The 12,696-nt window shown below is 41.6% G+C and overlaps 1 protein-coding gene across 1 annotated transcript; it reads left to right on the forward strand.

The window, feature by feature from the left end:
* The first annotated feature begins 382 nt into the window (after positions 1–382).
* LOC127103929 (uncharacterized) lies at positions 383–1,114 on the forward strand. Its single transcript, XM_051041158.1, has one exon. It carries the CDS (start codon positions 383–385, stop codon positions 1,112–1,114), a length of 732 nt encoding a protein of 243 aa, XP_050897115.1.
* The last annotated feature ends 11,582 nt before the right edge of the window (positions 1,115–12,696 follow it).

Genomic DNA, 12,696 nt, shown 5'->3' on the forward strand with positions numbered 1-12,696 from the left:
TGGGGGTCACGAGAACCACACCCAGACTAGATTCACTTGGAATTACTTTTGTCCTGTGAGTATTCACTACGGCAGGGTATTTTCATTTCGAGTCGATGACTCTGGGAGTCCTTCTAGGGACCACCTTGGAGCATAGTCCACACCTGTAAGGGGGATATGGGTTTTCATTGCTGGAAACCATAGACTCTACCTACCTTGACACTCATGCTACGTCGAACTTTGGAACTTGCAGCATGTGGCACTTACAGATTATCCAGAACTTGCTAGAATTCTGAGCCCATGTGACTTATTATCATCTTATCATGACCAATTTTTTTGCATATGCATGTCTTTTCCAGGAATCCGAGAGTCCAGTCTATTTACCAAGCAATTGAAGCGAAACATGAATCCCAAGAGAAAGAGCATCCACAATTACAAGTTTGTGGAACCTCCATTGGCTGTATTGAGAGGACTTGGGGCATGTTTGGACCTGACTCACAAAGACGCCTTCAAGGAAGCGTATGGTAACCTACTGGGTATTATGAACACCGAGGTCAACATCACCGCTATGCACACCTTGGTGCAGTTGTACGATCCACCACTAAGGTGCTTTACTTTCCAAGATTACCAGCTAGCGCCAACATTGGAAGAGTACTCTCATATTCTGGGTATTAGGATTAAGAACCAAGTGCCCTACATCCGCACTAAGGAACTTCCTGAATATCGAGAACTTGTCGAAGCTCTGCATATGGGAAAGAAGGAAATAGAATTGAACCTGAAACCAAAGGGTGGAATCCATGGCTTCACCTCTAAGTTTCTTGTAGACAAAGCTATCACCTTCGCCGAAGCTGGAAGCTGGACGACCTTCAACGCCCATCTAACTTTACTTATCTATGGGATTGTCTTGTTTCCGAATATGGAGGAGTTCGTAGACTTGGCTGCCATTCACATCTTCTTGACTCAGAACCCGATTCCTACTCTTCTTGCTGATACTTACTATTCCATCCACGTGAGAACCAAGAAGAAGAAAGGGAATATCGTCTGTTGCAACCCTTTACTGTATAGATGGTTTATTTCGCATCTACCCAGTGAAGGTCCCTTAGTTGAGAACAAAGATAACTTGAAATGGTCCTAGAGGATCATGTCCTTAAAAGCCGAAGACATTCCTTGGTATTCTCGAGTGTATGATGGTGTCAAGCTCATCCTCAATTGTGGGGATTTTCCTAATGTACCTCTTCTTGGTACAAAAGGAGGAACCAAATACAACCCAAGGTTAGCATTGCGATAACTTGGATATCCTATGGTGGACGAACCTGATCTCGAAAGTGTAGAGGGTTTTGTTTTATACGAAGGAGTCGAAGAGCCAGAGTTGATCAAGAAGATTGTTAAGGCTTAGGGGTCGATTTGTCCTCAAGGAAGAACAGAGATGGGTAAGAAGAACTGTATCGCCAAGAAAGCTTACACCAGTTGAGAGTTAGTGAGGTCCTGTTGCCGTTCCCGCCCGAACCATCCATGAACCTCCAACCTCCTGAGCCAGAGAACCAGTCAAATTCTGAGGTAGATGAATTGAAGAAGGTTATCAAGACTCTAGAGAAAGAAAATGCCGATCTCAAATCTAAGCTTGCTTAGATCTCATTGGAGAAAGAAACCTTGAAATTCAATCTGAATCATAAGAGAGACCGAGTTCGTCAAGAAGATGATGACGTACATACATAGGTTTTCAAAAGACTTAAAGTGGGTGACACCCTCAAAAGGACTTATGCCAGCCTGACAACCAAAAAGAAGCAGTTAGCTGAAGCCCAATACCGAGTTGGTAAAGTAGAACTAGAACACATGGAGCAAATGAAGAAACTTCAAAGCTTGCTAGAAGCTTCTAATAAAGAGTTGAAGGATGAGAAAAGCCGCAACAAGTAGCTAGAAGTCACCCTTCGCCAAAACCAGTACGAGCTGAATCAGAGACTAGAAGAGATCCAAGAGTTGAAGGAACAATCACATGGGAACCTGAAGGACATCACCATACAGTTGAACAAGCATCCTGAAGACCCCTCCGACCGAGGGAAGACAGTTTTGAACAACATTCCAAGCAAGCTATATCCTAATCCCCCACTTGAAGGGAGTGTAATGTTGCGAAAATGGGGCGCTTGCCTGTCCCCCAAATCTCAGGCTTACTACGAAAAGTTGTTATCCAATTACTTCTAGTCGCTTGTAATTCACTAGATTGAGGTCTGATAGGACTAATGTGATCTTCTTGTAGCTGATGGGCATTTCCATGATGTATTTGTATTCTGTTTTATTCACATTGAATGAAAGAGTTTCTCGATTATGGGCTTCATAAACTGTCTCTCTTTATCCGCTTCATAATTGCTTGTGTTAATTAAGCTCGTGGATTCCCTAGAATCGTTTCCTTTACAATAATAATAATAATAATGTTGAATGCACATATCAAATCTTTTTGCATACATACATGCATCCACGCATTTACTTGCCAAAAGCTGTCAGAAAACAAAATGCTTACACTCGCCGTTTGTTGCAGCAACAACGACGACTCGTCATCCGTACTACTCAAGTTCCAGCAAATCCAGAATCACAGCCGAATACGAAGCCGACAACGCTGCTGTCCGTGAATCCCTTGCCCAGGTGCAAGGAGAGATGAACCTGTTCAAGGGCAACATGGAGACCATCCTCGAGATCCTCCAGTCTCAGAGGAACCCTACCTCTGTTGCTGCCAACGTCACTCGTGCTGCTGGGGTGACCATTCTTGATACCGCTGCTGGCACTACCGTCGACCCTCCGGCGGAAGCTGTGGTGCCTAACTGTCAGGTGGTCCCCACTGACCCTGCTAGGCTTGCTGTTGCCCACCCGCGGGGCATGCCCCCGCACCTTGCTGCTAGTCTCGCTAGTGGGGGAGCTTTCTTCCCTCACCCGACTCTTGCTGCTGCTGCTGGAAATGCTGGTTAGGTCAGGTCAGGTTCCTGACGACCTCCCTAACGATGAAGAAGACTATCGAGGCCCGCGCCTCCACTTTCAACTTCCTAATCAGGCTTCTCAAGCTGCGAGCACTGGTCAGGTCCCAACCGTTCCTTTTGGCTACAAAGGGGAAAACTCTGTGCCCATGAAGACATACCCCGCATCTCAGTATGTGCAGACAGGGGAACCTCAGGCCCCCAATGCTCAGCCTGGAATGCAATACTTTCAACCTTCTACTGCCGCTTAGACCGTGCCATCGGATTTCTCCTACCCGCCAATGTGGTTCAACCCGAATATGCCCACACCGATCGCCCCCGAAGCCTCTCGACCGGCCAGTCAGGTTGCTCCTCCCACTGTTGATCCGGCTAGACCTACAGATTACCAGCTCTTGGACGACATAATAAGGGCCATTGAGGGCTTCTCTTCCTTTGGCATAGACGCTCGAGACCTCTGCTTGGTCCTGAACATGGTATTTCCCTAAAAATTCAAGGTGCCTGACTTACCCAAATACAAAGGCCTTAGCTGTCCCCGCAGTTACCTCACTATGTACTGCAGGAAGATGGCTTCGCACATTGATAACGACAACCTCTTGATTCATTGCTTCCAAGATAGCCTGACTAGGGCTTCCTTGGATTGGTACATGAGTTTGGAGCGCTCAAAGACTCGGTCATGGAGGGATCTCTCTGAGGAATTCTTGAAACAGTACAAGTACAACCTTGACATGGCTCCAACAAGGCTTCAATTACAGAACCATTCGTAAAGATCTAATGAAACCTTCAAGGAGTATGCCCAACGTTGGCACGAAATGGCGTCTAGGGTGCAACCAGCATTATCTGACAATGAGTTGGTCGACATCTTCATGGGTACGCTGTAAGGGCTGTATTTTGAAAAGATGATTGGCAGTTCATCAACAAATTTCGCTGACATGGTCACTATTGGGGAACGTGTTGAGAGTGGGCCGAAATCTGGGAAAATAACGGACACAACCACGCAACAGACAATCAACAAGAGGCCGCATGGGGGCTTCGCTAAAAAGAAGGAGGGGGAGGCAAACGCTGTAATGGCGAGGGCTCGCTCCCGATATCAGGTTCCGATGGCCCATATGACATACTATCCATATCCTTATGTCGCTGCAGCTCAATACCAACAACCACCTTTCCAGTATCAACCACATAGAAGTAATCAACAGTCAGTTCCTACTCAGAAAGATCAGAATCGACAATACAACGTGACAATAGAGGGCAGAGTCAGGGGCAGAATAACAGAGGAAATTATGGCAGACGCACTCAGTATGACAAGATCCCCGTACCATATACTAACTTGGTACCATATTTGATCCATGTGGGGGCTATTGTGCCAAAAGAAATCCCTCAGGCCATGCCACCTTACCATTATAAACATGATCCCAACGCCTCATGCGCCTACCATGTCGGACACGTGGGACATTCCACCGAAGACTGCTGGTCGTTAAAGAACAAAATACAAGACTTGATTGATAGAAAAATCTTGACCTTCTCGGAGGAAAAGTCGAATGTGAAGACAAACCCCCTACCTAATCATGATGGTCATACAGTCAATGTCGTCATTGAAGAAGAATCCGCAGAACCTGTGAAGTGGAATGATGAGGTGAAAACTCTGTTATCCATTGTGTTGAGAAAAATTGAAGAGTTTGGGTTTCTAGAAGGAGTGCATAACGATTGCTCAGTATGCGAGTCTGATCCGGATGGTTGCAAACAATTGAGAGAATGTGTGCAAGAATTGATGAATCAAGGGTTAATAGAATTCTCCAAGTCCAGGGCAGCAGAAGAGGTGGCAGTGATTGAACTGATAACAATTGTATATAGGAAGAAGAAGGTTGAAGCTCCCCCCAAGAGGATTCAACCGATTCATTTTCGTGTTCCAACTCTGTTTCCGTATCAGAATACTAGGGCATTGCCTTGGAATTATGAGACCACAACGTATTTGGGAGAAGGCAACTCCTACGCCAACTCCGCAGGCAGGGGCAACCATACTCGCCACTCCGACCGTGACGAATGCTCCAGTATTGATGAAAGTTATTGACAATGATAAAACTGCAGAGGCCGAAGCATCCAAGGGTAAAGGGGCGATGGTTGAAAAAGAACAGTCTGAGGATCACAAGAAGAGTATCACCTTTGAGGAAAGTCAAGAATTCCTCAAACCGATCAAGAAGAGTGACTTTAAGATTGTTGAACAGTTGAACCAAACGCCTTCCAAAATATCAATTTTGTCTTTGCTGTTGAGTTCTGAGGCTCACCACAAAGCATTGCTGAAAGTTCTAAATACCGCTCACCTGATGCAAGATATCACGGTCGATCAATTTGATGACGTGGTTGCCAACATCACCGCCAATAGGTATCTGGGATTTAATGAAGCAGAGTTACCTCCTTAGGGAAAGGCCCACAATAAAGCACTACATATTTAGGTCACATGTACTGACTCTCTCTTATCTTGAGTCCTTGTTAAAATTGGATCCTCGCTTAATGTACTGCCAAAGTCCACATTAAGTCAGTTACAGTTCAAGGGGCCTGAGATGAGGACCAGTGCTTTGATCGTTAGAGCTTTCGACGGTTCCCGAAGGCAGGTAATTCGGGAGGTCGATTTGCCTATCTGTGTTGGACCACACTAGTTCGATATCACATTCCAAGTCATGGACATCAACCCAACATACAGTTGTCTGTTGGGTAGACCATGGATTCATGCTATTGGGGCAGTCACTTCTACTTTGCACCAGAAGTTGAAGTACTTGACTGATGAAAAACTGGTAATTGTGTGTGGGGAAGAAGATTTGTTGGTCAGTGAATTCTCCTCCTTCAGATATGTTGAAACAGATGAGGGGATCATCGAGGTTCCGCTCCACTATTTAGAATTTGAAGACGTCAGTTTCGCCTCCGCCAACAACAATTAATCATCCGCTACCATCCTATCCTCAGCAAAGAGTCCCAAGCAGACATTGGAGAAGGGCCCGCTTCCCGGTTGGGGTAAGGTCGTCAATGTGGCAGAAAAGTGCGACAGGTTTGGTATCGGTTATCACCCGGCAACACACAAGGTGACTCCGAAGAAAAAGCAATTCAACCCGGTAAAGTTCAGCAGCATCGGCCATCAAAGTGAGCATACCGTGGCGGTCATTGGACGGCCACTGTGATCCCCATGGTGTACTCGGAAAAAACGTAATGCATTTTGTTTTCTCCGTCCCTCGTCCCTGCCCGAGACAAGAGGATAGCTTGTAAGGGCCCCCATGTTTAAAATTATTATGTGAATAAATAAAAAGTACTTTTTTTGCATGCAAAACTTGTGTTCCCTTTTCTTTCAGTTATTTTCCATTTTCACTAAAAACGACGAAATGGCAAAAGATTTCTTTTTCTTTTTTCCACTTTTTCTAAAAAAAAGAAGCATACTAATATAAGCTCATCATATGCAGAGCAAATAAAACCTTTGATTACGACATGGCTAAAATCAACTATGAATCTGGACTTCCAATCAACCAAGCTGAAGACGACAGTGAGGAAGATTGCGAATTACCAGCGGAACTAGCATAACTCCTTGAGCATGAAGAGAAAAAAATTCAGCCATACAAAGAACCAGTGAATGGCATTAACTTGGGTTCTGAAACTGACAAAAAAGAGGTAAAAGTTGGGGCATCTCTTGCCAAGCATGTACACTCCGAGTTGGTAGATTTGTTACATGAATATGTTGACGTCTTCGCTTGGTCGTATCAAGATATGCCAGGGTTAGACACCAGCATTGTTGAACATCACCTACCGCTAAAGCCCGAATGTCCTCCAGTAAAGCAGAAGCTCAGAAGGACCAGACCCGATATGGCACTCAAGATCAAGGAAGAGGTTAAAAAGCAGCTAGATGATGGCTTCTTAGCCATTTCTGAGTATCCACAGTGGGTTGCTAATATCGTTCCAGTTCCTAAGAAAGATGACAAAGTCATAATATGTGTAGACTATCGAGACCTCAATAGAGCCAGCCTAAAGGATGACTTCCATTTGCCTCATATTGATGTTTTGGTCGACAACACGACTCAATTCTCCGTCTTTTCTTTCATGGATGGGTTCTCCGATTACAATCAGATAAAGATGTCACCAGAGGATATGGAGAAGACAACCTTTATCATGCCTTGGGGAACTTACTGCTACAAAGTCATGCCATTTGTCATACCCTGATTTTGGTCCTGAAAAATGTTCCATCGATCATTCATTTTCTCTCCTCCTCATGACCATTTCATCTGGTCACAAATCTATCCACCTACACAGATTGTTTAGACATTGCCACTACTTGCCATTCCATGATCATTAGATTTTTTACCTCTCCATTTGGCTTCAGATGTTTGATACATTTTGATAGAATCAATTGGAATGTCATTCTCATGTCTAAATTCAATCCATGTTTTGTCTCTCATGGAACATCATTTTCCCTTTCAAGGAGATTTCCATCTATATACCATTTTTATTTTTATATATCATGTTCAAATTTGCATTCACATTTTTATTTTTATATTATAATGTTCAAATTTGCATTCACATTATTTCATTCACATTGTAAAGCTTCCATTCATCCGTACACATATTCATTCATATTTCAATTACGTCATTCATCCATTTACATGGCATGTGGATAAAGTATCTCATCACCAAAACACCGTTGAAGAAAAACACAATGAGTAAAGCAATGAAAACTTCTCTTCTTCTATCCTTTCTCATTATTTTCTCACACTTTGTGATTGGAATCCACGAAAAAACAAACAAGTTGGAACTCTTGACAGTCTTCACAAAGCAAAATACATAGGAAATTCAGAAATTGATAAGAGTGAATTTGAAGTACAAGAGATTGTGTAAGACATTGATGCCGTTGCTGATTCTCAAAAGGGTGTCAAAGAGAATGATAGAATCAAAAAGCTTTCCTGGTCAACCTTTTGTGAAATTCTCTCAATTTGAAGGATCCTGGAATATTTAATACATGGTGCAATATACTTAAACGTGTGCCCAACAGTGCACTTTGGCTCCTGAAATTTCCTGCAGCAGGAGAAATGAGACTGAGGGCATATGCTGCTGCACAAGGGGTGCAGCCCGATCAAATTATCTTCACAGATGTTGCGATGAAGAGCGAACACATTAGACGGAGTTCTTTAGCAGACCTATTTCTTGATACACCCTATCAATACTTTAATTTTTGATACCACATACTGCCATTCGTACTGTACAATTGGAAAAGGAAGGCTATCCTTGGAGGTTGCATGTTCGCTTCGCAAAAGAGGTTTACGTGGCTGTAGCCAAATCACGCCTTCTAAACGGTTCAAAATTTACTAAGAATGATATGCAGTGGTTTACTTCAAATGAGCATGGCAGCAGTATTCATGTTGTCCCTATGTGGACGCTCGCAAGCTGCAAAGGATTGGGGTTGGCGTGAATTTGTGACGCTTACTAGTCTATTTGATCAAGATTCAGGTTTTCTTGTCCAAGACACTGTCATTTTCCCAGCTGAAGTTCTTATATTGAAAGAGACATCAATAATGCAGGATTTTACTGAGTATGATTCTGAGTTAAACAGCAGCAGTTCCCTTCTTGATAGTTCTGGGAAGAGAAGTTCATTTTCATGGAAAGTGGAAAATTTCCTTTCTTTTAAGGAAATAATGGAGACTCGAAAAATCTACAGTAAATTCTTTCCGGCAAAATGGATGCAAATTCCAAGTTGTACAATGCCGTAATTTACCAATTCAGAAAAACACTTCCTCTCTCTGGTTATTACACTGCTGGATCTTTCTCATTGACCATCATCGTCAGCTTAAAAAAGGGTGCTTAAATGCTTCTTTATCTCCTGCAAAATCAGAGTATTACTTCTACACATTCATCATCTTCTAAGTTCTTAGAAGCGGAGATGACAAGTCGAGTAAAGGAAGATAAGAAAAAATGAACGAATCATTCAAGGTCTCCTCAAACTTACACAGAATCGAAGATGCATTCATTGCAATAGCTTGGGACCGCAATATGTATGCACAAATTTCTGGACGTTTGTTTGCACAAGCTGTAGTGGAATACACCGAGATTTTACTCATAGAATAAAATCAATTTCCATGTGTAGCGGTGTATTCGTCGCTATATGATTGATTGATTAAATCATAAGCAAAGCATACAATGAAATTTCGAGTCGCCACCGCACTTTTATTTATCCAAAGGATTGGCTAAAAAGCGAACAAAAGCCTAAGAAGTTTTACACGTAGAAAACTAATAAAAAGATCAGAGAATCTGGGTAAGGGGTAAATTACGCAATGGGAAGGTGTTAGGCACCCACTACGTCCTAGGTACTCCTAGGGAGCCCTTTTCACACTTGTTGTATAAGATTGTTATTTGTTATGACATAAATATTGTGCAAACATGATTGGGATGATGAGAAAAGAATATACAAGTTAGTTATTTTTGTGTTCGAACGGATGAACCCGCTGCCTACGTACCTTCCATCAAAGGTAAGGATCAAAACGCCGTAGTTCGGCTAAAAGATTTCCAAAAGTTGGTGGATTCAGTTTTAAACACAAGCACTGAGGCTTTTCATTATCAATGGGAGAACACTCGACCAAAACCAACATCCACCATGCGAGGATAGCTTCGACGTACTAGAGGGGTTAGCCCTGTTTTCAGTACGGAAGTCTTACTGTCGACTCACTAAGGATAGGCAAGATTTACATCAACCACAATGATAATTGAAACCTATGGCTAATGCATGAAAAGATTAACAATGGACAAAGCCAAAACAAGTGAATGAGTGAAGTTAATTGATTGTGATTATGAAAATGAAGTCAAAGTATGATTAAGATTGATTCGAAAGAAGTGTTATGAAATGGAGTTTGAAAAAAGTCAAGGACTTGAGTCCAGGTTTTTTAGTTAGAAAACATGAAGATGTTTGCACAATATCTATGTCAAGTTTGAAAGTAATGTGTGAAAAGGTTTAGGACACAATGAATGATGAATGGATGAAGGTGGAAAGTAAAACTTCTTAGAAGGTTCACTTCTTGAAATCATATAGAAGATGATTCAAGTGTGTCCTTTGGAATAAGCATTGGATAATAACAAACAAAGAAGAAAGTCAACAAAAGCGGATATCGGATGCCAATCACTGGGCTTATACCAATCTCCTAAAACAGAACTGGATATCAGAAGCCACTCAATGGTCTTACACTAATCTCCTCAAACAAAGAAATAAAAGGTGGATACCGGATACCAATAGATGGATTTACACCAGTCTCCTAAAACAGAAATGGATATCAGAGGCCACTCAATGGACTTACACTAATCTCCTAAAACAAAAAGAAACTTGGATACCGGATGCCAATCTGTCTGGGCTTACACCAATATCCAACATATGATCATAGGAAAGCAAATGCCAACTTGCAGGGACTTACAGTTGCAACCTCACATAAACAAAGAAAAACAAAACATGGAAGTCAGATGCCAATCTGTCTGGGCTTACTCTAACCTCCACAGTATGATCCTAGGAAAACAAATGCCGACTTGCAGGGACTTACAGTTGTATCCTCACATACAATCAAATGCATCAAGCAAAGATAAGATGAGTGGCCAAGGTGATGGTCTTATACTCACTTCCATATCATAGGAGCAATGGCCAATGAATGGTCTTACAATTGTCCTCAATGGGTAAACAACAATGATAATGTCATAAAGACAAATGAGATGGTTATGCATTAATGAGCAATAAATGATGATGAGTGCATACAGCAAATAAGCAAACATGTGCATATGAAGTAATCAATCAATCAATGAGAAACAAACAGCACACTCTATAGCCAAACAAGGAGGCTCATACAAGAGGGTTAGGCACTGAGGCCAACTGGAATAGGGTCAAAGAGTTGCTCTTAACCTTGCCATTGAGAGGCTAAGGTGAAGCAGATGAAAGGAGATGAGGGGTGTGCCTCATTGCTCTTATCCCTGATCAGGGAGAGCATTTCAGAAAGTGTGGGAGTTCAGAAAGTAGGAACTCTCTCCACATATTATTGACTCGATTGATCTTGGGTTTGGATCTCAATGCTACAACCATGTAATGGGAGCAAGGAGAAGACTCACTGAATAGTAGGGGATAGGTTGCTTATCCCTTTGATCTACCAATTGCCTTACTTGAAGGACTTTTCCTGCTTGGGACAAATATAAACACACACAAGCATTGCCTCTTAAGGAGGACTTCAGACAGTTTGCCCGGCCAAATAACAGGCCGGGTCTCCAGACTACATGAAGAAAGAGGGATTACCTCAAAGCAAATTGCTAAAAAGCAAAGCAAAGCAAGTTCAAAGAACTTAAGCAACTAAATGGTACCTGAAATAGTCAAACAAATCAGTACACAGTTCAACAGTTTAAATCAGAAGGAAACAGAAGTCAACAGTCAAACAGATAGACAAATGTGCAAAGCACAAGGCACAAGGCTTATGAGCCAAGCAACCTACAAAACAAAGGTTATCTCATGATATATAATCAAGCTCAATCAAATTTGTATGATCTTTGAGGCATTGTTGCTTAACCTGAAACATGAACTCAATCATAAGCCCAAAAGACCACTAGGACTAGCCTAGGGTCAAAAATAAATGAGAAAGTCAAAACAGCAAATGAAAGTCAACCAAAATCAAGTTTAAACATTCAAGAAGCAAACTCAATTGGTCCCACATGCATATCATTCATCATCATGATTTCATAAGCAAAGGAAGGCAAAGCATGGCAAATGAGGGCTTATAGAAGTCAACAGCAAGACTTGCATCAAAAGTCAACTCAAACATTTTCAAAAATCACCAAATAATTCATGATCAATCCTAACACTTATCATGGTAAGCATGTAAAATTTCATCACATTTGGACAAGTGGAAGGCAGTCAATGAAAATCATGAAGTCAAAGCAAATTTGAATATGCTCAATGAAGTCAACAGGAAGACTTAGCTCAAAAGCAATCATAATCAATTCCAAAAATTATCAAATAATTCAGGGTCAATCACAATCCATAGCATGGCATGCATATAAAATTTCAGCTCAATTGGATCATGGGAAGATGGTCAATTAAAATCAGGAAGTCAAAACAATTTCAAGCATGTACAAAGAAGTCAAACAAACATGTATCAACTTCAAAAAATCATAACTAAATGAAAACAGATGAGAAATGAATGGGATCAACACCAATGCAAAGCTTAAGATGTCTAGTATGCACATGTAAAATTTCATGATGATCCAATAAAATATGAGAATTTCACAAAGGCAACCAAATGTTTTGATTGGCTGATTCCCAATGGAACAGTAACAACACGCAGAAAATTCAAACCAACAGCAAATTGTGTTTCTGGAAAATGGATTAGGGTTTGTGAATAAAACAGTGCTCCATCTTCATCATCATCATCATAAAAACGAAATTCCAACAGCAATACACAAACAACATGGCAGTGATACTCATGCAACAACAGATAGCAACAAACCAAACATAATTTCATGCGAATTTTCTGGGCAGGTTTGAGGGTTTAAGCTACAGTACCCGTCATCATCAACAATCGATCATGAACAAATTCCCCAGAAAATAAAATCGAGCATGGCAATCGAATCTACAAACAACAAGCATCATATATCCAGCAAGCATAATCATTAAAACACACCAACATCCAAGAATCGAGCAAAGAACTCATGCATCCATAAACTTTAAAACAGCATATCTCAAGGAATACTTGACCATTTCATGCAATCCAAA

This window comes from Lathyrus oleraceus, chromosome 7 (genome assembly GCF_024323335.1).
Source record: "Lathyrus oleraceus cultivar Zhongwan6 chromosome 7, CAAS_Psat_ZW6_1.0, whole genome shotgun sequence".
Classification (NCBI taxonomy): domain Eukaryota; kingdom Viridiplantae; phylum Streptophyta; class Magnoliopsida; order Fabales; family Fabaceae; genus Lathyrus; species Lathyrus oleraceus.

What these genes read in the sequence shown, in the direction of transcription:
- LOC127103929 (XM_051041158.1), top strand. Translation starts at nt 383, where the DNA reads ATGAATCCCAAGAGAAAGAGCATCCACAATTACAAGTTTGTGGAACCT.